This window comes from Hippocampus comes, unplaced genomic scaffold (genome assembly GCF_001891065.2).
Source record: "Hippocampus comes isolate QL1 unplaced genomic scaffold, H_comes_QL1_v1.1 scaffold319, whole genome shotgun sequence".
In the NCBI taxonomy this organism is placed as follows: Eukaryota; Metazoa; Chordata; class Actinopteri; order Syngnathiformes; family Syngnathidae; genus Hippocampus; species Hippocampus comes.
The window spans coordinates 1,197,752-1,225,498 of record NW_017806090.1 but is presented as its reverse complement, the minus strand read 5'-3'; the positions used below and the strand labels follow the sequence as shown (position 1 = coordinate 1,225,498).

The following is a 27,747-nucleotide window of genomic DNA, read 5'->3' as shown; positions in this document are numbered from 1 at the left end:
CAACAAGGTAAATAATCCAACAGAGACATGGAATCTTGGCCATCATTAATTACCTGGTTAACTTGATGACCAAATTGGCAGCAGGTGTGCACGCTGGAGGGAAGGCCCTCCTCTGCCACCTGCTGGAGACACACAAGAAGAGGATCATGACACTACCAGGGGGCTAAATAGGATCACACACTTCCTAACCAGATTTATGACAAAAAATATTATTATAAAGATTTGATCAGATCGTTGCATTTTTTTCTTTTAATTCGTCACCTTTTGGATTTTCCCAATTTTTATTGGGTGGAGGTATGAATGGATTGGATAGCAAATGGCCTTTGAAGATAAGATCCAAACTGTAACAGACACCAGTGTAAAGGTTCATCCTGTGTGGAGTTTGTATGTTCTCCCCATGCTTAGGCGGGTTGATTGAACCCTCTAAATTGCCGTCGTTTGTCTATGTGTGCCCTGAAATTGGCTGGCAAACCGCCTACTGCTGCAAGTTACCTGGGTTAGGCTCCAGAACACACGAAACCCTTTTGAGGATAAGCAGATGGCTGTTTCAGTTCGGATGCGCCAATTTTGCACATTCTCTGTGTGGCCTATAAAAGCTGGAGTCACTTCCCAGTTGATTCATTACTAATAGCACCCTCTGCAGGATACGCTGATGCAAAAACTCTCAATGTGGTTCAACTGTTTGTGGGAGGATAGCTTCCAGAAGCAAAGTTGCCATTCCAGAAGCATCTCTTTGACCTGCTCTGGTTTAACTTTGACCCCTTCTTATCCCCGGTTACAAACTAATGAGTACAAACGAGATAAGTTCCTCCTCCTCCTCATCCACTAGAAGAAGAAGTGTGGTAGAGTGTCCATGAGGGAGTCAGGAATGTGTTGAATCCTTGTATGGTCATAAGCAAGGAGCACTGACTTGGCTCTCTCCAAGCTGCTGTGTAACATTGTTCTCACAAAAATGGAGGATGACCGCGCCCAACACACATTTGTCTCTGAGCAGAACATTTCGGCATGGCAACACGCAACAACCAGAAAACAACCAACCACCTGACTAGCTGACTAACTGACCCACTAATTATCAACTAACCAAGACTAACGTACTAATTGACAACAAACTGACCAAGTAAATTACTAAATAACTAACTTATTAACCGCATGAAGTACTTACTGACGAACAGACATGCTGACCAAGTAACTGACTTTTGTCTGGCCCGCTAACTGAACTTACTGACCAACTGACCAACGAACTGATTGAGTGGCCAACTAACTAACAAACTAAACAAAGTTATCAACTGACCAGCCAACGAAATGACTTACTGACTAATGGTCTTAACAACCAACTGACTAGTTGACTGACTAAATAACTAATCCAAACATCAACCTATTTACGATCCGAGTTATTGATTAATTAACTGCATGATGATCGAATAACAGAACCGACTAACTAAAAACCCGACTGACTGACAAATGATATGCAATAATTAACTGACTGCGCTATCTGACTAAGACTTTTTAATTTACTAACCCATCCGCCAACTCAGTTGAATTAACTGATTCTCCAACTAATTTACTAATCAACAGACCAAATAAATGACTGACTAACTAACTGAAACAAGTTAGTGACCGACCAGCCGACTAACTGACCAACACACCGAATAGCTGACGAGTTAAGTAATTGACTGACAAACTAACAAACGAACCACTGAACTGGCTGAGTTACTATCATGGTGTAAATGTCTTGAGTTCAAGATTATGTTTTCCAAAATCTTCTTATGAACATTTCCAGTCCACCTTCCGCACTCGCTCACAAATTACGTCAGTGGATGACGGCACCTTGTGACCTGCCGCTCATCTGACTACTTTTGACCTCACCACCAATGACAAAATACACACCTCCACGGACCACCCCTCACACGGAGGTGACACACACATGCTATATTCATGTAGCATTATCGCTGTGTTGTTTTTTGTGGAAAATTGCCATCGGTAAGAAAGGGATGAATGCCTCTGGCCTTTCGTGCTTGGCAAAGGTAATGAGTCAGCTGCATTGTATTTTCACAACACAATGGAAGCACTCATCAAACTCCAGCTGCTCACTGGTGTTGCCGTGAGGGAGAAACGTGCGCCCACATTTTTACACATGTCGGCGAAGGTCCACAAATGCATCGTTTGATTGTTGGGAGTGTGGAGCTATGGAATACTGCTGCACCCTTTTTCCGACTTTCCATGTTTGCCAGCGGAGCGCACACAATAGCAGGAAGGGGAAATTTCGTGGGAAGCGTGTGTGTGTGTGTGTGTGTGTGTGTGTGTGTGTGTGTGTGTGTGTTACAGTACAATCAAGCAGCACCACAACCTGGCCTAACAACATTCTTAATATTTTTTGCATGTAAAGTATCAACTTTTTAATAAATAAAACATACCAGATTTTGTTCACATATTGTGGCCTGATTTACAGTATTCTGAGGATTTTTTAAATGACTTTTTCTACATTTCAATTTCGTGTGTTTTTTTATATTTAGGGGAAATGACAGGGACAGAGACAGAGCACATTATAAAATATATATAAATTAAAAAAAAAATAATATATATATATATATATATATATATATATGTGTGTGTGTGTGTGTGTGTGTATTCATCATCAGTGCAGTTTAATATTGTTCAGGAGTCATTCACCTACTGATGAGGCAACATTAGAAGCAAATGGAGAGGGTTGGGAGACGTCCACTGCAACACTATTAAACCATTTCGTTCAAAAATACTGCCCCGTGTGAGGCTCGAACTCACGACCTTCAGATTATGAGACTGACGCGCTGCCTACTGCGCCAACGAGGCCTGTGAATATCGCGTTCTATTATCAGTCAGGCAATTGTCAAAGTAATCTATTTGCAAGCGAGTCCAATCTGAAGTCTGATTTCTTCAGAGGAATTTTGAAAATGAAAGTAGCCACAACCTTTTATGTTCCACTTATTCTCTGCCTGACAAAATTTACTTTTCACTAGTAAAGAGATAAATGAAAAGAAAAACAGATAACTACAAGGAAAAAACCGAGATAAACATAAAAAAAACATATATAAAAGTAAAAAAAAAAATTGAGATAATATGCACGTGTGAACCCAAAACGTCCCTGGGTGGGCTCGAACCACCAACCTTTCGGTTAACAGCCGAACGCGCTAACCGATTGCGCCACAGAGACGACGGGTGACTCGCTGACACTTCGAGTTACGTGCTTACGTTTAATAGTACAGGGACCAATGGCGACGACACTTGAGCTTGTCATGACACGGAGGGAGCGAGCAGTCAGTCAACAAAGCCAAAGGACGAGCATCCAACGCTTCTCTGTCGACCGATCCAATCACAACGATGAGTTTCAATCCACCGTCAAAACATCACTTAGAAAATGTGGCCAACCTCGAGCACAACACTACTGCCAGTGATTCACACATGCAGATTCGTCATGGAAATCTGAGGGAAGGTGGTTTTGATAGGAACAAGTTAGTCGGTTCACATTTGTTCAACAGGTGCGCTGGCATCAAATCTGAACATTATAAAACTTTCCAAAGTTTATTTACGAGTTCAGCGTTTGGGCTGCAAGAACAAACGAAAGGGGAAGATTTGTGTTTTTGAGGCGGACGCTGATTTGCATCATGCAAATTCTCGCCACCAGAGTTAAAATTTCACAATCAAGAGCAGCTCGATGCAAAACGAAAAACCAAGCATGACGCCACGTTTGGAAAAGGCAAAAAGAAAAAAAAACAGACGAATGCATGAAAAAAGTGGCTTTTTGTGAGAGAATTATCGTGTTTGAATGGAATTTTCTAAATTAAAAAAATGTAAGTTTTAGGGAAAAACGTCAACATTTTGACAGGCTCAGAAATGTTGAAAGGGAAACATCACATTTTGTGGTCTGATTTATCTTGAGGAATGATTTTATATTCAATTATTTGTCTATTTTATTTTGATGGAAAAGGTAACTTTTCATTCATCTTTGGGGGATAAAAATATATCTTAAATTATGTAATCTTTTTGTGGCCTAATTTATTTTCCGTGATTTTGATTGGTTCCCGCTCAATGATGGTGTGGGTGTGTATGGTTGTTTGTCTCTATATGTACCCCGTGACTAAGTCTTTAACTGTTGTTTTTATTTAGATATTTAAATGTGTTTGTAAATTTGTTTCTGTACAGACCCACGATTTATGTATTGAATATCATGAGGTAGTGCACCCAATGAAGTGACCAGTGTGCGAAAGTAAAAAGGGAGTGAAGCTGCGACGCGGCTACGTGTCAATCTCAACTTGACCACGCCCAACAACCCAAACCCTTCCCTGCTTTGACCTCGCGTCGTTTTCAATTTCTGAAGTTCTCTTTGCTTCTTGCGTACACTGGCGTTCCCTGCAGGCCACAGCAGCAATTGCAGAGTCATTACGGTGGTTGACAGAGTGGTCGTCTCATCAAGCCTGAATGAAGAGGAAGTAGCCATGCCGCCATTGGAGACAATGGCGTTCCTTGGGTGATGACGCTTCCTGGAATTGTCAGTAGTTTCCAACCCCAGAAGAGTAAAAACATGAAAGCTAGTTTACGCCTTTTTCCCATCACGCGTACATACCTTGTGTGACAAATAAAAAGGCAAACATATCAACTGACCGTCTTTAATGTTGCAAATTAATATTTCTTAACATGTACAGGAGATTCCAGATGACATGCTTGTCCTTGATATGGAACCAAAAATGACCGCTTCAAACAAAAATCGCAGACTTCTTGGGCATGGCTTCTTCAGACTTTTTGGTAGACATGCCAACCAAAATTCACATTCCTAAGTGACATTGGCTTCAGGGTATGAATTTTCACCAAATTGCAAAATGTGCTACCAAACTGAAGGGAGTCATCAAACTTTGCCGCCATGATACAGTCACACGAAAAAATAGAAATTCTCAATTTATTGTCACCCATCTATTGGGGAAACCTTGTTCTAATGTGAATAATAAAAAAAAGTATACATTAAGAACATCTTTCAAGCCCCACTGGAAATTCCCCTAAAATGGCCACTTCAAATCAAAATGGCAGATCTCTTTTCGGGCCCAGCTTCTTGGGAAATTTTTGTGGGTCTACTCATGACAGATATGCCAATCTGTCTTTGGGGTCTACATTTTTCAAATATTGAAGGGAGCACTTTTTAGCTGACATGTTTATGAACGGAAATAACTCCTAGAATGGTTGATTGTAAACCTTGGCTTCTGGAGATTTTTTGTGGGTCGACTCATGACAGAAATGCCTTCCAAATTTCATGTTGCTGTGTGGAACTGGTTTCTGTGGCTGAATTTTCAAAACATTTGAGGGAGCGCTCCTAAGCTGACAAGTTTGTCCTTGGAAATAAGCCCGAAAAGGTCATGGCTGCTTGAGACTTTTTTTTGCTGGGTCTACTCCTGGCAGACATGTCTATCACATTTCATATTGCTTATATGAAACTGGTTTCAGGGGAGTAATTTTTCCTCCAAAATTGAGGGATTGCAACAAGTTCCCCACCTGAAAGGACCTCCAAAATGACACTTAGAAAGATTCTTTGTCTGTTCACAATCACAATGGCTTCCTCAGAATTTTTTTTTTTTTTTTTGCGAACCGAATCATGATAGACATAACGACCACATTTCATGTTCCTGAAGGAAATGGGATACAGGGACTCATAGTTTAAACATTTATGGGGTTCACCATAGAACCATTGGTCTCGTAATACCGTACATGCTTCAGATTTTTTAGCAACTGGACAAACTCTCTAAGAGTACCCTTGGAAATGTACAAAATGAGCCCACATGGCTGCTCAGCAAATATTCAGTCATAAACTCATATTTGAATGAAAGAAGCGAATGGAGTTTTCAGTAGTTACATGACTGAGACCTGAATAGAAAAAAAAAGTGCAGACTTTAAGGCACTCGTACAAATGGCTTCACTTTAACGCACTGCTGGCATCTGGAATTTACGCCTTCTTCTTGCACTCGACGGAGCAGAAGAGCCGTCCTTGCACCGCCATGAAGCGCTGGCCCATCAGAACCTTGGCGCAGCCGGAGCACTTGAAGCACTGCGGGGCCGCGTGCCAGTGGTGCTCGCCGTACGACACGCGCTGAGCCTCGGGCTCCACCGCCTGACCGCAGCCCGAACATTTCTGCGGACGTCAAAGACAGAATGTAGTTGCTCTCATTGCTCATTAAAAACAAGACTGAAGTTTTATTCCTAACAGTAAATTTCATGTGCGGTTGAAATTCATAAACTGTAGTTGAAACGTTTTGCCCATAATTTAAATACTGTACAAATTGTTAAGAAATGACGTGATTGACCACAGCGCATTTGTTGACAAAGCAAGCAGTACCGTATTTTCCACACTAAAAGGCACACTGGATTATGAGGCGCACCTTCAATGAATGGCCTATTTTGTAATTTTTCTCATACATTGGGCGCACCGCGTTATAAGACTCAATCCACAATGCATCCACTAGATCAGCGGTCCCCAACCGCCGGTCCGCGGACCGGTACCGGTCCGCAGGGCATTTGGTACCGGGCCGCACAGAAATAACTTGCCTTATTTCCGTTTTATTTATTTCGGAATACGAAAGATGTTTTATTTTGAAAAATTACCGGATTCTCTGTTACATCCGTCTGTGTCACGCTTGACTCACGTCAAACTACACTTCTCGGTCACGTGACCGACGACGCTCAAAAACAAAATGCTGAAGCCCGCAAAATGAGTAAAAAAGCTGCTTGGAGATCGCAAATGACGGCGGCCTTAAAAGTTACGTTCGAAACAACTGGATCAAAGTTATGTCTGAATACTCTGAGATCGCCACAATAGCACTGTTGCTATTTCCGACATCCTACCTGTGTGAGGCGGGGGGTTTCTGCAGCAACGGCGACGAAAACAAAATTACGAAGTAGACTGGAATATAAACCACACACTTGAGGTGTCATTGTCTCCTATTACTCCGAGATGGGACTGTCTGATTGCAGAAAATCAAGCTCGGGGCTGTGGTGAGTCGTCATTTTCATGCACTTTGAATTTGCGTTGTATCGTATTTTGAAGGCATTAAACATTACCAGAGCGATAAGAGTGTTGACCAGATTAGACGCTCCTTGTGTTTATTATTATATTTCGAAAACACCACAGTTTTCATGCAGCTCATACCATATTATTTTGTTGTATTAATCCGCCACACCTTAAATGCCGGTCCCTGAAAATATTGTCTGACTTAAACCGGTCCGTGGGGCAAAAAAGGTTGGGGACCCCTGCACTAGATGGAGCTACGCTCAAGGAAACACCAACAGAACGATCAGATGTCAGTAAAACTTATTTAAGAAAGCAGCGACACAGTTCACGTAACCAACAGCAAGTTCTAACATTGACTCGTTAACGTTGAACTCTCTTGCCGCTGCTCTATTTCCGTGTTCAACTGCCAAACCGATCGCCTTAAGTTTGAACTCTGCGTTGTCAGCATGTCTCGAGCAAGGAGCCATTTTGGGGGTCGAAATATTACCGTAATGACCGTACACAAGGCGCATCGGATTTTTAGGCGCGCTGTGAGCTTTTAAGAAAACGGAAGGCTTTTAGGTGCGCCTTTCAATGCGGAAAATACGGTCGTTAGTTTAAAACGTGTGGCTAAAAGCGCAGTGTCTTTCTTACCACAGCGTAGTTGTTCATATAGCAGGCCGTGCAGACGGGCTTGTCCTGCTCCATCACGTACGTCTCTCCGGCCAAGACCAGGTCGCAGTCGAAGCAGCAGAAATGCTTCAGGTGCCAGTTGTGGCCCTCGGCCTGCGTGTACTCGTTACTGAAGATCAGCTGCGCAGGCACAAAACCACTCAATTAGCAAAAACTCATCGTCAGAGAAAGCTGGAGGCTGTCACCCCTGCCCAATTTCTGGACACCTTTTTTCTCACTTCATTCGAGGAAGTGTTTTATGAACTAGAAGCAAAATTCAAAATACCAAAGAAACAAAGGGGGGGGGGCAGTCAGCCAAGTGAATATCCCACACAATATCCGAATTAAGAAAAATAAAAATGTTCGAGAGCAGTAAAATGACTGATGCTTGACAGAAAAAGTGTGAAGGCTCCCACCTCTGCCTCCATTTGAGCATTGCCGATCGATCGATCTCACCTCATCGCACCCGGCGCAACGCGGCTTCTCGCTGTCGCCATAGTGACGTCCGCAGTAGAGTTTTCCGCGCTTCCAGAAGTAGATCATGTCCACCAGCAGCTCGTCGCAGGTGCAGCACACGAAGCAGGCCGGGTGCCACAGCTTGTCGTAACCGGCCCGCTCGGCGTACACGGCCGGGTCGCCAACGCGCATCGGCTGATTGCAGCGGCGGCACGACTGCGGGGAGGGGGATGATGTTTTTTTTTCTTTTCTTTCTTTCATTTTCATATACAAGCAACAGGTTGCGCTAACATTCCTAACTGGAAGCAAACCTGGAGAAAGTCCTTTCCAGAAACGGTTATGGCTCTTTCTACTTTTTCGCCCATTATTGTTGACCTATGCCACAGTTAGCACAAGGACTACGGCCCAAAATGCATCGAAAAAGGTCTTACACTTGTTTGTTAAATGCGAGGAAATTGTCGCATAATTGTCGCTGAAAGATTAGCTGCGGCGGCGTGTTGCGTTCATTGTTGCGCCGTGAACAAACACCCCCCCCCCACTCTTTGCCAAAGCAGCACACAATGCGCCGCACGCACACAACAGCCAAACATCCGTCACAGAGTCACAACGGAACACTTTGATGTGACATTTGCGACTGGCCGCACCGTTTTTTTTTTTTTTTACTGCCCGCCACATATTGTTCTAATAATACCATTCAACACGACCCACATCAAAAAGTTCCAAAAATTGTTTACGGACTCAATATCACACTTTTAGATTTAGTGAGTACCTACAAAAAGTGTGACCACAAGCTTCGCTATTTCATCCACACCTACATATGAAATTATAATCCGGATTTAGTATTGTTGTAAAACACATACAAATCTATCCGTGTGACCTCTTTCTTTGCAAATATCCTATTTTATAATGTGGTGACCCGCAGGTCAATAGCGGTCAAAACTGTAAATGTACGTATTTGTTGTTATGTCTAAATTACGCTGCTGAGGCATTTAATCAGGTGCGCCTCATAGTCCAGAAATGACGCAATGTTCCAGGTAGCTACAACACTTGCATCACCCCGTCTGCTGTTGTAAAAATGATCATACGTGATGGAGTGCCGGTGTCTTCGATGACGAGTAATATTTCAGCAGACTCTGACATGGCGTCGCTGCGCAGTCTTGCGTAAGAGATAAATATGAATAAATAGGAACATGAAAGGAAAAGTCCTTACGAAGCTTTGCTGCGTGGCTCCTGGGGCGGCCATGGCTCCAGCAGTAGCCGCGGTACCCACGGCGCCTCCAGCGGACACGGGGCCAGCCCCTCCAGCTCCAGTGGCCCCCTTGAGACCCACTGCTCCTGGTCCCGCTGCTTTAGCGCCTCCGGCACCGCCTGGCTCACCTTGACCCGTCTCCGCAGCCTTCAGCAGAACCATCTCCTCGGGCAGCCTCACGTCGCCGACACCCAGAGCCTCGTCCTTGTACTTGCGCACAAACTGCTGCATCTTTTTGACTTCGGCCGGGCTCAGCTCGTGGCACTTGGCCGGGTCCTGGTCGTGCTCGGGCAGCTGGCGGGCCATCTGTTGGCGGCGGTAGGCGGCGCCTTCTGTGCCCGCCACGGGCCGCTTCTCGGGCGGGAGTAGCTCGATGTAGCGCACCGCCTGCGAGGAAAGGAAGAAAAACACAGACCAATCATGGAAGCGGGAAGGGAAAATATTTGAGAGTAAGATATGACCGGAGACCAAACAACTAGCACAGCACATTCAGACCTCTGTGAAAATCAAAACAGAACAAAAACTCTTAACGCCCACCCCCAAATAATAAATCATAGTTTCTGAGGATTTTAAAAAATCCATCTTTAAAATGGCTGTCATGAAACAAAATGTGGAAATTATGTTGTGATACACTCTACTACAGTATAGATTGTATAGTCATTGAAATTGTACTCAGGGTTAAACAGAAGGTGGCATCTGCGCTTAAAGCAACAAAATCAAAGGAAAATAAAGAGAAAATGTGAAATGCCCCTTTAAGTCTTAAATCTGCTTTTTAATGTTCCAAAATAAATGGCGTGTCAACATTTTTGAGGCCCACTATAGCAATCTACTTCACGTTTCTTGCTCAATAAATTTGTCCTTTTGATTGTGGCACTCACCTAATCTGTCCTTTAATATAAATGACACAATTTAGAATTGGCGATGCCTAACTTCTGATTTCAAACTCCATTTCTTTTTAGAAATACGTAAAACCACAATGAAACGCTGGGGCAATGGGATTTCCACATTTTAAGGGATTAAGGGCCCTCTGAGGGAAACTCTAATTACAATGTTGCCCGCAAAGAAATTGAGTTTGACAGTTGACGCCACCTCGTTTTAATGTTGTAATCATTTGTAACGACATTGCGTACTCCATTTGGCTTATACAGTCAGAGGGATTTTGTTGTTATTTCTGACTGAACTTTGGCGTCCTCTAGTGTTTACTGGCGATGACTCCCAACGTGAAAAAAAAAAAATGCAAGTCTAAGACAACTTATCCAACCATCCATCCATTTTCCGCTCTGCTTTATCCTCACATGGGTCGCGGGGGATGCTCGAGCCTAACCCAGCGGTCTTCGGGGAGTAGCCAGGGGGGACACCCTGAACCGGTCGCAGGGCACACAGAGACAAACAACCATCCACGCTCACACGCACACCTAGGGACAATTTGGAGTGTTCAATCAGCCTGCCATGCATGTTTTTGGAATGTGGGAGGAAACTGGAGTATCCGGAGAAAACCCACGCAGGACAGTGCAGAACATGCAAACTCCACGCAGGGAGGCCGGAGCTGGAATTGAACCCACGACCTCTGCACTGTGAGGTCAACGTGCTAACCACTGGACCACCGGGTCGCCTAGTGAGATTATATATACTGTATATATTTTTATGCCCATCCCGCCAGCGCACACATAAGCAAACTTACCACATATTTGTTCGCCACCGGGGGCGCCCACTCATACGTGACAGACTGAAGAGGCGTTTCTTTGTTGACCGGCACCACGTTGGCAGGCGTGGAACTGATGGAAACGCTCGCTGTGTTCGCCTTGACGGGGGCAACTCCAGCCGGCCGGGCTTGGGCGCCGCCGGATGGCGTAATTGCTGAGGCTGCCGGTAAGCCACCGGATGCGGTACCTCCTGTGGCTGTAGCAGGCGGGACGGAACTTGGAGCGCCAGTAGTGGTGTGAGGTACGGCTGCGGTGGCGGAGGCGGGTAACACGGTGTGGGCGGTGCCCGGTAACACTATTTGGGCAGTGGCGGGGCCGCCCAGCGTGATGGTGACGGCGTTGCCGCGGTACACGGGGACACCGTCCGTCTTCAGCTTGGCAATGAGGCCGGTGTACTTGGTGTCCTCGAAGAGCTTCCCCACCTGCAGGGACATTCCAAAAAACGCAAACAAACAAAAGAAAAAAAAAAGAATCATTCAATTCATTAAAATGTGTAATCTTTATTTTTTAAAGATTGACACATAATAATGGGTAATTAAATCGATTTTGAAACATCTAAGGAAAAGAAAAAATAAAATTAATGTATGTAAAAAAAAAAAAAAGATTCAACATTTTTTGAATTGAAAAAAATTAAAGGATTCATTGAAATAGTTTATTAAAAATGTGAAAAACAAACAAACCGAAACTCATTGTAAAAAAAACTAAATTTATTGTGAACAAAATAAAAACAAATGAGTCCTTTTTTTTAAAACATGAAAAAAGATAAATAAAATGTGAAAAAATAAAAAGAACCAAATAAACATTCTTGAAAATGTTAAATAAATGAAGAAAAATGATGCGGGGTTCAAAAATTAATCAACTCACTTTTTAATAGTGGGGAACAAAATCTAATCAATAGTGAAATTGTGTTACATACAGTTTGATTATTATTAAAAAAGACGTTTTTCAAATGATGGATGAACCTTTTTTTAATGTGGAAAATAAAAATTATCAAACACGTTCTTGAATGTGAATTAAAAAATTAATAAAATGATTAGTTAGACCAATTTTTTTCAATGTAAAAAAAAAATTGACTAATGATAATCAAACCCATAAAATGTCCGTGTGTGTGTGCGTGTGTGTAAAAAAAAAAAAAAAAAAAAAAAAAAGAAGAAGAAGAAGAAAAAGTATCTCGGATAGAGGCAGAAATTTTTGAGCTCCTGACCTTTTTGTTCTCCTCTGTGTTCATCTGCACATTGTGCTCCGCGAGCCCACACTTGCAGTTACGACAGATTTTTCTGCAACAGACAACCATGGGCCAAGAACCCATTAATATGCGTGTCTTACACATCCAGACAGTTTGACGTTCAACATGCACACCAGTCGGACAATTTGGCAACATCAAAACTTATGAGCACAATCGTTTCGGACTGCCATGACGTGTCCATGTGGCTTCATATGTTCATAATTACAGTTGAAGAGAGATCTTCCGAAGACGTGTACGTCAGCGTTCACTCCACCATTGAGCCAACGCCAGATTCCTGACATGTTAAAGAGTCTCTCTGTTGTGACATCAGTCAAGTGTTGCTAATTAAGTCTCAGAGCCGCCGATCCCGGTCCAAACCCACACGCTGGGAATTTGCCGGAATCAAGCAGTGAGTCATTGTGTGAGTCCATGTGTTGGGTCCAACAAAGCTTTCTGTTCAGTGCTCGAGTCACTCAGGCATCAATAGAAAGATCCGCTGCCTCCACAAATAAAAACATGGCTGCAGAAAGTAGGACCGTGGTTGACGATGACGAATGATAAACGAGGTCAACCTTGATGAAGGTCTCACCTCCAGAAATGAAGCTCGAAGCCTTCACATTTGTCTTTACACTTGAGGCAGGCGGCGCCCGCGCCAAACTCGTGTCCCAGCGTCATCTGAAACACAGACATTACATGAAGAAGACACTTCATTAGGTACACAACCCCATGCAACATCCTTTCGCGTCCATGTATGGTCACTGAGTGAGTCAGTGACCCAGGGTGGTTCCCCAAAAATGCTGACTCAGGAAGCCTCCGATTGTGTCACTTCTTCCTGTGCACACTCACACTCACGTTAGTTCAAGGAATTGCTGTCCAATCAAAACCGAGGTGTGCCTAATGTTGTGGCCAGTGCTCATGTCATTGAAAGTTTAAATGTTCACCCAAAGTATACAAATTACTAAACACATTTTAAGAAACATGGAAAAATAAAAACTCATGTGAAAAAAATTTGGAATGAAAATAACTTTAGCTCATTTCCAAGAATTTGAAAAATACAAATAATGAATGAAACAATTTTATTTAATGTGAAAAACTAAAATGGACTAATTAAAGTGATTACACAGAAATGATAAAAAAGCCAATCAAAAATGATTAAAATGATAATGCATATGAAACCCATTATAAAAAATGTGCCCAAAAAATGATTAAACATTTTTTGTCATGAAGAAATAAAAATGACAAACTGAATTTTAAACAATGTCGAAGAAATTGCAATAAAATGATTTTTTTTAACCCCATTTTAAAGGATGGGGGGAAAATGAAAAGAACATTTTAAGTACATATGTCTATCATATCGCTGAGTACTGATTCTTTACATTCCCATTATTTCCTATGCAGCCTTTTTTTGGAACTATTAATGTGGTGTATTTCCAATTTTATGAGTTGTACTGAATTTTTAATTGTGACTGAAAACATCACCTGTATGTTTACTCACGGTTCTACTTCTATTATTTCCTTTGGGATTTTGGAATGTCCACTAAAAAAAAAAAAAAAAAAAAGGCACAGCTCCAAAGAAACTCCAATTTCACATCTGTCAAACTTCATCAAGACGTTTGCAAGGGTGACTTGCTTGATTTTGGGTGCAGAAGTGCAGAAGTTTCTATGAATTTAAATTGTTTATCTCAACCAGGGATTAAAATTAGACGCCTTAGCATGCCTGTCTGGGTCATCTGGCAGCTCAACAAAACATCACTTAATGCGTCTGTGAACACACAAACAAAAGACGGCCTCAAAATGGGACTCGTTGCTCACACACTTCTTGGTTGGTTGTTTTTTTTTCCCTTTAGCATTATCAAAAAAAGATGTGTCCCCACAACTGTTTCTCCATTAAGAACCACAAAAACTTTAATTACAGTCTAGTAAAAGGCATGTGTCTCTATCTACATCCCATAATGGACATCTAAACTGATTTTAAAGTATTATTACTGTGTGTACTGTAGTACGTATATGTATGTTGGATGCGTGCCTTATGAGGCATAGCCTCGTGAGTGATGTCAGGAACTGGAGTTGGCCAGTTAGTTTGCGAGCGTCTTGGTGTAAAATTTGGACGAGAGCAGCACCTTGAAAGTGTTCTCACTTTGTTTTGTGGGTTTGGCAATTTTTCCCCATCAATAAGTACAAAATGAAAACGCTCACATGGATCTGCTGTATACCACAGCTCACACCCAGACGTTCGCAAACAGACACTAGAAAATCCCACTCCAGCTCCCGAAGTCAGTAACAAGACCACGCTTCTTAATGGCCAACACAAATTCTCAAGTTTGTACATTTACACTTCACAAAACTAGATTGTCTTTACATTCTGTTTAGTGCTGTTTTATATATATATATATATATATATGCACAATACAGTGCTATTTTGTTTTCTCTTGGATGTGGTGTCTGCTAAGAGCCGTTTTGACGTTAATTCACTGTAAACTGAAGCTGAATCTTGAATAATCATAATGTCAAAACTAACAATCATGGTTATGACAGAATGACTAAGGCAGTTTGATCAAAGGTGTCAAACGAACTAGTTTCAACAACTTCTGGGCGTTTGTCTTTGGCGGACAGTGACGACCACCTGCACTATGTCCGCCTCTCGCACCTTAGCAGGGCGTTAACTCACCTTCTTCACTTCCTTCTCGATCTCCATGTTCGCTTCTCGTGGCTCTTTGGCTCTTAAAAACACAGCAACTGAACCGAGTGGACGCCGCCGGAAAAATTGTCAGCAGTTACCCGCAAAAAAGAGATGACGAGACGGACCTGAGACGACAAACCGGCAGGTTTTCACCCCACTTTCGGTTCTGGAAACCAGCCCACTACGCAGCAGCGTCAAGTTACTATCGCAGCTAAAATCGGTATTTCCGGTGTTGAGAAGATAACATATTTTTACGACGAGTGGTTTCATCGTTTTTTTTGTTTTTAAATGTTACATTACATACTAGATTAATAAAGACTGTTATGAATAATCACACAATTCATGATTACCCGGCTGCCATCATTTTCTTCATTGCGAGAGTCCTATCATTTTATTTTGAAATTAAACATGTCGTACTCATTATTCCTCACGCGAATTTGATGTGTGTTTGACGCTGCGGGTCCCGTTCACTTTCAAGTCGGTCCCGAGCTGTGCTGACAGATGTTCCTGTCAGGCCAATAGAAACAAGGCGTACAAACCCCGAGGCCATGAAATCAGCCAATCGACGGTCAGAGAAGGCGGGGCCTCATACCGACAAAGGATTGGGGCAAATTTGCCATTTGAACTTTCAAAAATACTCAATCCGTTTATCAAAATGTGATTTTTATGTGTTTATTGTGTTATGAAGAACACATATAAGGACATATATTACTACCAGAGTAATCGTTGTGATGTTACATGTCTGGAAACAGTGTGGTTTCCTGCAAGAACTTGTTCATGTTGCCACACCCTGAAAAGGCTATTAATCAGTGAACTGTCAAGTCTTGCTCGCATTGCGGCACACTGATATTGTGTTGCAAATTTCAGCATATTATAGTAGCGCACTGACTATATAAATGCGTTATTTCTAAGTCTACTAACCCAACTTCGTCAGGATGTCATTTTTTTAACATATAAAACTGTTGCATAAAGACTCCAGTATATTAAAACAAGGCTAAAGTTTAGCCTTGACTGCACAAATTAAACCACATAGTAAAATAAAAAGCAAAATAAATCCACGTAAATATCTGCTAAAATTATTTTTTATGATTTTATTCATTTATTTATTTATGGATGGATGGATGGATGGATGGATGGATGGATGGATGGATGGATTCACAAAACATGGTGCATTGCATCATATTGACAGCTGCTTCGAATAAAACAGCATAAGATGAATAAAATATCACAAACTTACAAAGATAAAAATGAAATCACCTTTGCTCTTGATTTTTAAAAAACAAATAAAAACACATATATTCTGTACATACATACATCATACATACATACTTTACATATGCACACACACGTACAACATGCAAACGTTATAGCACATACAGTAAATACAAATAAACACCAAAAGGAATTTTTCCCAATAAATACAAGTGAACAAAACCAAAAAAAAACATTTGTCTTCATGTTGCAGATTTCTTTCTTTGTAATAAAACAAGCACATTCTTCTATTAAGTCATCTGTTGACAGTGTCATTTGAAATTCATTTCCAGCCAACCATTTTCCAGCCCGTTTTAGCCCACATTTATACAAAACTCTTGGGAATGCAGCAGTTTTTATTCTTCCATGTCGCCTTGGATCAGGTGCTCTGTACATTTTTGCAACTGAGTGTGCATGCAGCAGTCTATACGAGTTCAAGTATAAAAAGGGATGTTCTGTGAAAACGCTGCCTCACTGTGACAAAACGACACAGAATAGGACACTTCATCTTCAGTGAGCAGGTACACGCTGGCATCAAGGTCTATGTGTGTGTTTGTGTGTATGTGTGTGTGTGTGGGGGTGTGAGACCTTTGCAGATGGTTTTAACACCTGCATGACTTTCCTTTGCTATCAGTCGCCTTACATAAAGCAAAGCTACAACTTGTGAGCAGCGCTAAAGGTCGTTTCTCTTAAAGTAAAATGAATGTTGCAGTGCGTTCAAAGAATGTCCAATATTTTGGACATTCCCAGCAGAAGAATTGTGTGTGTGTGTGTATGTGTTACATTTGCTGTCAGAGGAGCACATATTCATTCACATCAATATGCTGATTAGTATTATTTGTTGAGGTTTTTAATTAGCTACAGTGTGAAGTCACAAAAGAGGAAGATGTAACTGTCGACGTCTTCTTCCTGGTGTCTTGTGAGAACCCGTCTGTTCATTTGCTTACTTGATTTGAAAAAAAAGAGAGGAAAAAAAACATTGTATGCATGGTCTTTCTGGATGTTTACAGAAATTGTTGATGGCAGTCATTAAATTCAAATCAACAAAATTATGCTGTTGACAATAGTAGCCATTCTTTGAAAAGATATTACAATAGCAAGTTGTGAAGACTGACACCAAACTTTATTAGGTACATAATCCACACTGTAATGTGAATTTATTCATTTGCATTGTTTTTCGACTGCTATTCTTCCCAAGTGTAATAACTGCCACCTCTCGAATATCATTTTATCTTTTGTCATTTTTTTGTCTTAATTAATTTGATCATTTTCTACAATACTTATTTCGTGTGTGTGTGTGTGTGTGTGTGTGTGTGTGTGTGTGTGTGTGTGTGAATCATAGCAGCTGCCGACACACCTCCCTGCCCTTGAGCAAGGTGAGGTTGACCCGCCCCCAGTGGGTCCATAAAGAGACGAGCGAGGGGTATCGGGCTGGATTCTTGAATTCTGTCACGATGAGGGTCTTGCTCGTTTTGGCCGCGGCGCTCATTGCCGCGCTGGGCAAGGAGACGTTTGAGGGGTGAGTTGATGGCCATCTATCGAGAACACACACTTACAAATCATCCAAATGATACACCTTTTAGTGTCCCTAGGTTGAATTGTACACTAATGGGACAAAAATAATATTTTCCGACCACATTACGTATAATGAGCGGGGCGGCACAGTGATCAACTGCTTAACATGACCGCCTGGCAGTGCAGAAGTCATAGGTTCGATTACGGACCCCGTGTTGTGTTCAAAGACATCAGGTTCTCCGCATGGTGGCAAAGGATGAAGCACAGTTGTCACTTCTGAAGCAAATGGAGGACTTGGAGGAGGAGTATGAGGTGAGACGGAATCCTCTGGTGGCAATATGATATAAAACCCACACACTTTCGATCAATATTGTATGGCTAATCTCGCGTGTGTGGACGTGTGTGTATCTGCACTTGTCAGCTGGACTTCTGGATGGAGGCGAGCAACGTGGATGCTCACGTGGACGTCAGAGTTCCCCTCGGGAGTCTGGAGGCCGTCAAACTTTTCCTGGAGAGCAATGACATTGAATACTCCGTCATGATTGAGGATCTGCAGGTCAAAATACCCTTTCCTTTATTTGGTTGGTTTTAGTCGATTGATTTTTTTGGCCCTTCATTTAACTGCGTGTTGTTTGTCCAGTCTTTCCCTCGTTTTGTGATGTTTTTTTTTTTTGTGCGCTGGTTAAGCATTCTTCGATTGGTTTGTTTCTTGTTATGTTAGTTAGGCTAATTAGTTTATATTTTTTTCATTTTGCTGATAGTATTAATACGTTATTTGTGAGTGTTTTTTATGTTCGTTTGTGAGTTAGTTTTAGTGGGTTATTTTGTTAGTTGTTCATTCATCCCTTTGATGTAGGCTATTTGTTCTTTGCTTTAGTTGCTAATTTATTAAGTAAGTGTTAGTGAGCTGGTTTATTTGTTCATTTATTCCTTTGATAGTTTTATTTTTAATCACTAGTTTGTTTATTTGTTTTTTCTGATATTCATAAGTTGTCTGAAAAATTTGTTAATCGTTTGTTATTTTGTCAGTCCACTTGCATTGGGGCCACACGGGGCAGTAACGCACTGAATTCAGCAGCAGATGGTGCTATGGTGGAAAAAAAAAGCTTACTGTGTGTGGCAACTGGTCTACACCGAGTAGGAATTGACAAGCAAGTTGTTTGTCCTCAGATGATCTTGGATGAGGAGCAGGAGGAGATGGACGCCTTCACCCGTGATGCCGAGCCCAGAAACACCGATAGCTTCGACTTCTCCAGATACCACGGCATTAACGAGGTGCCGCCACCCTTCACTTGCTCATGACTAATTGCTGATTGCTGTCTTCACCTTGTCGACGTGGTACTTTTAGCTGTACAGGTTCCAGGACATGCTGGTGGCCGAGAATCCCAATCTGGTCAGCAAACTAGTGATTGGTCAAAGCTACGAGCGCCGTCCGCTCAACGTGCTCAAGGTAACCATGCTAGACAAGCCAACATGCTGTAATATGCATGAAAACCGCAATGTTTAGTCTTCGTATTAGTTTGTTCGTTTGACATTTGATTGACTACATTTGTTGTTTTTGTACGTCCATTAGTTAGTTAAGTTAGCTAGCTAGTTAAATTATCTATGTTGGTCCATTAGGCAGTCTGTCAGTCAGTCGGTCAGTTACCGTACTTATTTAGTGATACTGAAGAACGACAGTGTATTTTTGTTCAGTTTTAGTTAGTTAGTCAGCTAATTAACTAGTTAACTAATTAGCTACTTAGTTAGTTAGTTGGTTAGTTAGTTAGTTTGCTTGATCTATTTTTCCTCCTGTTTTTGTTTACTGGTTAGTTAGTCAGTCAGTCATTCAGTCAGTTGAATGGTTGTTTGGTCACCCAGTCAGTCAGAGCTTGAGTTAGTCAGGTTGGGTGGTCAGTTGGTCAGTTTATTAGTTTGACTGGTGGACTCTTTTGCTTCTGTTTTGGTCCATTCGTTGGTTCGTCAGTTAGTTAGCTGTACACTTGATTTTGCTATGATTCATTGGTTAATTATTTCATCAGTCAGCCAGATATCTGTTTGTTTGTTATGTACTTATTTTGCCTGATGGACTCTTGGTTGTGTTTTTGTACATTACTTAGTTAGGGTGGCTGTCTTTTGGTTAATTAGTTGGGTATTTTTTTTTTCTTGTCTGTTCTGCCATTCAATCTTTGTTCATTTCAATGTTAATTACTTATTTGTTCACTCCATTCATTGGTCTTATTTTTGTACGCCCATTAGTTGTTTGTTTGCTCTTTTCATTGGCAGCTATTCTTCTTTTATGAGCAATATTTTTGTTTTGTCCAGCTACATTAGCTCATTGGTATGATGTGAGCAGAAAATCCTTATCCTGAAGACATTCTAAATGAAGAATCATTTCTTTTTTTTTTTTTTGATTTGCAGTTCAGCACTGGTGGAAGCAAGCGTCCTGCCATCTGGATAGACACGGGCATCCATTCTCGTGAATGGGTTACCCAAGCTAGCGGTGCCTGGTTCGCCAAAAAGGTGATCCGATGATGCCCAGCTGTGAATTGATTTTAGCTGTTTCTTTCTTTTTTTTTTTTTTAAACTGAGGTGTCGTTTTTCAGATCGTCAACGACTACGGCCGGGATCCCGCTCTCACGGCCATCCTCAACAAGATGGACATCTTCCTGGAGATTGTCACCAACCCCGATGGCTACTACTACACGCACACTAGCGTGAGTCCGCACTGCAACAAAAAAACTTCATCAATATTACTAATGACCCTCTCGACTATTTTCAATGTCGGGTTCAATTATTCCAGAACCGTATGTGGCGTAAGACCAGAAAGCCCAATCCTGGTACTTCCTGCGTGGGAGTCGATCCCAACAGGAACTGGGATGCTGGTTTTGGAGGTAATGTTGCTGAGAAAACAACGTAGCCATCTGATAACAGCTTGTATGCTGTTATGATTTCTCAGTGCTTAGTCGGTCAGTTTTTTCTTCCTTCATTAGTTTAACATAACGCTGCTTTCTTACAACCTCCCATCAATTTTTATGACATGGTGTTAGTTGTTGGCACCGACGTTATAATTGAACAAGCTAGCTAACTAATGAAGTTAGCTCACTAATGAAGTTAATTGATCGTTCCTCTTTCAGTTAGTAGGCTACATTCGTTGTTTGTTTTCCTCCTTAGTCAATATGTTAGTTGTTGCTTTATTGTCCATGTTAGTCCCTTCGATAGTTACTGTAGGCAGTTGTCATTTCTTCATTCCTTTGTTGGTGAGGAAATTTGTTATTTATTTATTTGTTAGCTAGTCAGTTTTTTGTTCTTTTTTTTAGGGATGAACAAGTGACAAATCTTCTTCATGGGGTAATTAGTTGTTTGTTCTAATGTTAGTTTCTGTTTCTTTCACTGCTCGTTAGTTGTTCCTTGATTAGTTTGATACTTTTATGTTCGGTAGTTACTTGTTTGCAGTATTTTTTAGTGTACTCACGCCACTGTAGTAGTATAGGCTCATGCCTTACAAGCAGACGGTGCTTATTATTTATTTTATCGTTGGTTACTCAATTGTTCCTTTTATCGTCATTTTTCTGTTCCTTCCATTGTTATTTGTTAATCAGTCAGTTAGACACTTGTTTTTTTTTTTAATCATTAGTTGATAAGTGAGCTACTTAGTTTCACTTAGTCCCGATAACTTCACCGTCCTTTTGTATGAGTCACCGGTACATCCCTCAATTAATCGAATCTTCTCCTCACAAGGGTCACTGGGTGTGCTGGATCCTATCCCAGCTGTTTCCGGGCAGTAGTCAGGGCACACCCTGAACTGGTTGCTAGCCAATCGCAGTAAAGCGGTAATACACTTCTTTATTGTTTCTCAGGCCCCGGTGCGAGTGGCAGTCCATGCTCGGAAACGTACCGGGGCCCGCGGGCGCACTCCGAGTCGGAGGTCAGCTCCATCGTGAACTTCGTCAAGTCTCACGGCAACATCAAGTCCTTCGTGTCCATCCACTCGTACTCGCAGATGCTGCTCTACCCTTACGGATACACCAGGACACCCGTCAAGAACCAGGCTGAGTTGGTAGGCCATCAACTCAAATGTATAATGATGCTGTATTACACTCTCTATTAATTATATTTGCATTTGTGCAGCACACTTTGGCCCAAAAGGCCATCGCTGCTCTGGCCTCTCTCTACCGTACTCGCTACCGATACGGAAGCATCATCAATACCATCTGTGAGTTCTTTTTCTCATTGGACCTGTACAATTCCATTCAATATGTCCAGACAGCAACAAACTTTGAGCAGTCAAGACCCTCGCAATATTTGATTTCAAGTCCATGCTGACCCTTTCATTCTGTCCCGGGTTACAGACCAGGCCAGCGGTGGAACCATCGACTGGACGTACAATCAGGGGATCAAGTACTCGTTCACCTTTGAGCTCCGCGACACGGGACGCTACGGCTTCATGCTGCCCGCCAGCCAGATTATCCCCACTGCCAGGGAGACATGGCTGGCTCTCATGGCCATCATGGACCACACCTCCAAGAATCTCTACTAAGGAACACACCGCCCTCTATAGGAAGTGGAAAGTAATAATAAAGCAACAGTCAGGAAAAACGCAAATTCCTGTCGTTTTTTTTCCCCCTACTTTTGTCAAATAAAAATGCAAAAAAAGATGTAAAATTTAACTTTTTGTACAACTTACTACTCGATGAAAAATACAATTAAAAAACAAAAAGTACAGTAAAACGACCAGGAACACAATTCAAAAACACATTTTAAAAACTACCCTATGAAGTCAAACACTAGATTTTTTTAAAGTCAAGTAATTTCAGAAAATAATGGAAAAAGGAAAATAGCATCCAATACAATTCCAAAATAATCCAAAAATGAAATCTTTTAATACAAGAGAAGAATCAAATTAAAAACACCAACCATAACTACAATTTTTATAAAAATCCATGAGACAATTCAATCAGAAAGAAAAAACAAAATAAAATAAAATTTGACAAAGTCTTCATAATTTAAAAAAAGTTTTTAGTTTTGACGATATGAAAAAACAAATTAAAAACACCAACCATAACTACAATTTTTATCAAAATCCATGAGACAATTCATTCAGAAAGAAAAAGTAAAATAAAATACAATTTGACAAAGTCTTCATAATTTAAAAAAAAGTTTTTAGTTTTGACGATATGAAAGAATACTGACCAACAGTTGTACAACCAGTGTACAATGACAACCTCAAAACACCCATAATATTATATGAATAGTATTCATAACCATTTATTACTTCAATTTAGCTGCTGACATATTTACCTGGAAAGATTTCGGGAAATAAGAAAACAGCCACAGAAGAATTGCAGCAAACACATTTTATTTAAAGGTCACTTAGAAGAAAAAAAAAAAGTCACTTCTGGTCAGATAACCTAGAGCGGCACTCACAATGCACATTCACATACATGCACCCACACGCGCGCACACACCCACACACATTTGAGTTTACGATGATCATGAAGATGTATTGTGATGAAATTCACAAAAATGCAGCATTCAATGTGCCTTTTGCTTTACACGTTAAATATGAATAAAAATTCGAAAAAAAAATGACCATGATCCACTGACCCTTCATTGGAGTGTAAAAAGACACTCCTGTGCAAACACATTCAAATGTTAGGCAAAGGAGGGGATACGACTACAGAGGAGCACCAAGAAGGCGGTGTTAGTAGCGCGTTCATTTCCAAGGCCTGTGAATTCGTCCGCTGTCCCTGGAGGACACCGAAGAGGCGGAGGAAGCCAAGCGGCTGCTCCGGACGCTGCCCACTTTCGGCAAACTGCTGGATGTCGACATGCGACTGGATGCGCGACCTCAAGAACACACACATAAAAAGATGTTTAGAAGACATATTGTAATTGGTGTGAATCAAATCCCATTTGGCGAGCATCGTATTATGTGTATCGCATTCTGTGACTTGTATCATGATCGTCCTATAGCGAATCAAGATATGACACGGCACGTGTTGAGAGTTCCTTACTGCTGCCCATCATGACGAAGTTCTCCAGTTGGCCTTCGATCCTGGCAAGCTCGTCGGGGGTGAACCTCCATCTTTGGACCGCCACCTGCATGAACGGCTGCGGCGGTGGCGGCGGGACGCCCTTCTTCCACTTAGACAGCACGGTGGGGGGGAGGCAGGAGGCGGGTAGCGGGCCCGTCGTCATGCCCTCGGGGAACTTCTGAGCGATCACCTTGAGACCTGGCAGATGACAAGAGTGAGTGAAGTTGTGGCGGTGAGCTTGTCGACGAGCCGACGCCTTTTTTTCGCCTTACCGCCGCTGAGCAAGAAGAGGTTCTCGAAGCCGCGCTGGCACATGCTGGTCGCCGCCTGGCTGGCGATGCGCTCATCCTCATCATACACGATGATGATCTTACCCTCGGCGTTTTTCTACATGTGCCAGCTGTTAAAGATGAAGCCACTGATCTGTTCCGATTTACAATCATGTTTTGGAACATCTTGAAAGAAGGATACATATTCCAGCACTTCCTTGGTATAAGGGTTCATGGAGCGAGACAGCGTGGCGATGGGAAAGCTGTGAGCTGGAAGAAAGAGATTACGAAAGGATGAGGTTCTGCTCTAGATGGTGTCATCCTTGGAGCATTTCAAACTGACATAAACAATGATGACATAAATAATAATGAATAGAAGAGAACAAATTATTTTAGGACAGTGGCAACATGTTTGCTACCTTAATTTTATTGTTCAGTTGTACGGTGCACTTGTGTGCTCTGAATAAAATGCATTACGGTGATGAGGAGGAGGATGAAAGGGCGAGAGGGGGAAAGAAACCTTACCTGAGATTATGTGGCACTGATCGTAGAGTTCGCGCTCACGCACATCCAGCAACAGGTAGGGACAATCTGGATAGGGCTTTTCAGTGTCCGTGTTCACATCCTCATCGGGGGCCTTTGCTTTGTCGCCGTTCATGTTCAGCTCGCCAACGCCGTTGATGACGCTGCCAGGAAACCACACAACCATTTTTAGTTATTTATTTTGCAATGCATGAGCCCCATCGCAATCTTCTTCAAGTTTCCTTTTTTTTCTCGAAAAATATGGCACAAAAGTGGCATTGAAAAGATCTTGGGAAAATAAAGCAAGATTTTGGCAACTCCCGTGAGACTTGAGCTCACTGAGCATCTGAAGCGGGTTTGTCAAACTTACCTTAGCAATGTGGACCTCATGGTCTGGGTGTGTTCCATTCCCGCATCCTTGGGCTCCGACGTCTCCAGTGAGCCATTGACATGCCTGGCATGCGAGTCTGCTTTCGCCACCATCATGCTACCGTCACCGCTCCCGTCATCTGACAGAGACATTTAGCATATTAGCATGGTAACAACGGCTATTAAAGCACAATTGCAAGTTTTCTTTACCATGAAGGCTGTGACACAAATCATCGCTGACACATTCATTCAAGTCCGACACTGATGCCACCTGAAGTATCTGAGGTGGAAAACATGATTTATTATCAATCGTGGTTAGTGTTGTGGTAGCTTTTACACTTATTTGACAAGGTAAGAACAAGGTCATGCAGTTCAGAATCGCACCAATGTTTTTTTCCAAGATAAATACACCTTAAAAGTAAAAAACAAAAAATACATGTGTGTTGGAACATTTTTTAAGTTCAGTAATAAAAAGATAATAAAAATGTCTCACCAACTCTGCAAACGTTGTCACTTTAAAGCGCTTGAAGATTTCACCTTTGTTGAACTTGTAATCTGAAAAATAAGATATTAAACAAGTCATTTAAGTATTATTATAACATAGACCCATAATGATAAATGCTAATGCCTCACTTACGTTGTTTTATCTCCTCCAGGCGCTCCAAATACTTGGTGAGGCTAACCCCTATTTTTAAGGGGCATCACACAGATATGTCACATGCAAATTGATGCTCTATGATCTGTTAAATTAAAATATTAATTGGTGGGACCTACCCGTGTCCAGTTTAGTTTTGATGTGTTGATACTTGGCATTCTTTGGTATCTGTTTCCTCATGTACTGTAACAGTCAAGATGAGTTTATTCATTAGGGAACAATAGAAGAAGGAGAGGTTTTGCCGTTTAAACACTGTTGGTCAGCATAGCTTGCAGGTGCTCTGCGGTTGCCATGGCAACAAAACTCGAAGCTACAGTGAAGCAGCTAGCTAGCGTTGCTCTGTTTGTTTTAGCGGAACAGTCAGTGCCGTAACAGCGATATACACACAATAAACTCCACGCTTGTATCAGATACGTTGCGTAAAAGACAATTATTCTATCAAAAATTACCTGATCGCCGCCGATGCCCCTGTAGATCGACATGTTTCACCGGAGCGTCGACACCAAACGCGTTGTTTTCACGCTTTAAGTCGTTCAAAATGTTCAAATCTTAAAGACACTTTGTCACGCATGAGCGTGGTTGGCTCCCAAACCAATTATTTTTCCTTAATCAAGCTCCCTTTATTCGATGTTTTCCTCTCGTATCATATCCTAACATGCGCAGACCCGACTAATCAATCGTCTGCACACTCAACATGGCAGCGAAAATACAAGGGCTGCATCATGTAAGGCGGACGTCGGCGACACGACGAGCAGACGCGTTTATAAGGCAATGTTTTAAGGTAATTGTCTGAGCACCGGCGTGACAACGGCGTACTTTACATCATCACAATCATTACATCAATGCCGTAAGCCTCCAACTTCTGTACGTCACGCTCGCGAGAGTTGAGCGTCGACGCCGTAGGAGGGGATTCTTGTGAAAAATAGGCTGATAGACTTTATTAAAAAGTCAAATGAGTCATGTCAAACAGCATCACCTGCTCCTCACCTATCAACATAGTATTTTTAACCATTTGAAACAGGATGAAAATATACAAAATTATAGAATGGCACGTTGGGAATTAAATTCCGACTAAAAACAACAACATGGACACAAGTGTTTCAAGTCGAATTGAATCTGCAAGGTCTCTCTAGTCAGCGCGCTGATTGGATAGTGGCCAACCTATTAGGCCAATCACAGATGTTTATATAGAACCGGGACACGATAGGTCAATTTTGAGCCAATCGTCCACTTCGACTCTGCTTCTTCGTCGCCATTGGCTAAGGGGCAGAAAGACTCTGACTTCATGACTCCGTTGACGTGGGCAAAACATCATTTTCATCAGTTTTAACTCATGTCATCATTCATTCACACGTGCCAATTACCTATATGCATGTCATTTCTACAACAACGTAGCCGATATTGCTGCTTTTCTTCTACGGGTTTAACTTGTCGCTGTTTTACAATTTAGCCAGTGTTCAAACAGGGCGATTGCGCTGATTGGACAGTGTCAACCTTCTGAGCCAATTGGAGACGTCGATACTGCAGGTGGCGTGGTTGCTTAGCTGCCGGAAGACGCTTTACGTCATGGCACCGGTGACGATGGAATACTGTACATCACTTTTACACGTTTTTCGCTGGAAAACAACTCATGTCGTCATTTATTTACAAATACCAATTACCAGTATACATGTCGTTGAATGAGACTTAATCGTTTTTGACATTTTTTACACGAACGTAACGTTACCATTCTCGCTGCTGTGGTTTTAGCTTGAGCAATTAGCACCAAATAGAGGGCATTGGGAAAACACAATACACTAAACACAAGTGAACGCATTGTCTAGTTAGTAGATTGTCGATTGGAGCTAGTGGAGTTGGCCATCATTTTATCCATGCTTGACTTCTCAGGTCTAGATACTTCCCCAAAGGCGCTATGTTTGAGCATAATGGAGAAAACGTTCAAGTGAGTCAACTTTAGCATCGAATGACGAAAAAAGACCCGCAATGGCCTCTGTGCTGGTGAGTAAATGTTGTTGTTTTGGACGAATAAGACTCGGAAAAAAGTAGCTGTGTGGGCTAAGAGAAGCTGAATATGCAATGTCTGCTAAAAGGATTTGCTAAGTAGAAGTGTCAAAACACTCCCAACTTCCTGCATTTATGAGCAAACGTTTGAGCTCAC

General features: G+C 41.9%; 4 protein-coding genes and 2 non-coding genes across 11 annotated transcripts in view; 2 read left to right on the top strand and 4 right to left on the bottom strand.

Moving 5' to 3' along the window:
• Positions 1-2,756: 2,756 nt before the first annotated feature.
• Positions 2,757-2,829, bottom strand: trnam-cau (transfer RNA methionine (anticodon CAU)). Its single transcript has one exon. It is a non-coding gene; the product is annotated as a tRNA-Met (tRNA).
• Positions 2,830-3,116: 287 nt separating this feature from the next.
• Positions 3,117-3,190, bottom strand: trnan-guu (transfer RNA asparagine (anticodon GUU)). Its single transcript has one exon. It is a non-coding gene; the product is annotated as a tRNA-Asn (tRNA).
• A 1,437-nt stretch (positions 3,191-4,627) lies between these two features.
• tes (testis derived transcript (3 LIM domains)) lies at positions 4,628-15,256 on the bottom strand. The gene is made up of 8 exons (XM_019894794.1): positions 14,980-15,256; positions 12,901-12,986; positions 12,291-12,363; positions 11,065-11,508; positions 9,345-9,770; positions 8,135-8,350; positions 7,661-7,819; positions 4,628-6,151 (listed from the first exon to the last, which is right to left on the bottom strand). Exons 1-8 carry the CDS (start codon positions 15,004-15,006, stop codon positions 5,966-5,968), a joined length of 1,617 nt encoding a protein of 538 aa, XP_019750353.1. The 5' UTR covers positions 15,007-15,256; the 3' UTR covers positions 4,628-5,965.
• A 1,455-nt stretch (positions 15,257-16,711) lies between these two features.
• cpa5 (carboxypeptidase A5) lies at positions 16,712-22,341 on the top strand. 2 transcript variants are annotated; one of them, XM_019894801.1, is made up of 12 exons: positions 16,712-16,763; positions 17,585-17,761; positions 17,985-18,069; positions 18,179-18,313; positions 18,928-19,032; positions 19,106-19,207; positions 20,158-20,259; positions 20,343-20,453; positions 20,540-20,630; positions 21,597-21,796; positions 21,868-21,952; positions 22,089-22,341. In XM_019894801.1, exons 2-12 carry the CDS (start codon positions 17,697-17,699, stop codon positions 22,274-22,276), a joined length of 1,269 nt encoding a protein of 422 aa, XP_019750360.1. In that variant the 5' UTR covers positions 16,712-16,763; positions 17,585-17,696; the 3' UTR covers positions 22,277-22,341. The 2 variants fall into 2 exon arrangements, with proteins under 2 accessions (XP_019750360.1, XP_019750361.1); XM_019894802.1 differs by lacking the exon at positions 16,712-16,763 and having other exon boundaries at positions 17,574-17,761.
• Positions 22,342-22,981: 640 nt separating this feature from the next.
• Positions 22,982-26,208, bottom strand: cep41 (centrosomal protein 41). Its single transcript, XM_019894803.1, has 11 exons — positions 26,039-26,208; positions 25,709-25,772; positions 25,572-25,619; positions 25,428-25,489; positions 25,145-25,214; positions 24,936-25,074; positions 24,569-24,729; positions 24,246-24,313; positions 24,047-24,161; positions 23,754-23,972; positions 22,982-23,586 (listed from the first exon to the last, which is right to left on the bottom strand). The coding sequence occupies exons 1-11, from the start codon at positions 26,069-26,071 to the stop codon at positions 23,453-23,455; spliced, it is 1,113 nt and encodes a 370-aa protein (XP_019750362.1). The 5' UTR covers positions 26,072-26,208; the 3' UTR covers positions 22,982-23,452.
• Positions 26,209-26,285: 77 nt separating this feature from the next.
• Positions 26,286-27,747, top strand: part of poc1b (POC1 centriolar protein B) — a 29,040-nt gene continuing 27,578 nt past the window's right edge. For 2 of the 5 annotated variants that reach the window (XM_019894799.1, XM_019894798.1), the window contains exon 1: positions 27,171-27,587. In XM_019894799.1, coding sequence (XP_019750358.1) covers positions 27,573-27,587 — 15 coding nt within the window. In that variant the 5' untranslated portion in view covers positions 27,171-27,572. The other 3 variants (XM_019894796.1, XM_019894797.1, XM_019894795.1) reach the window with 3 other exon arrangements.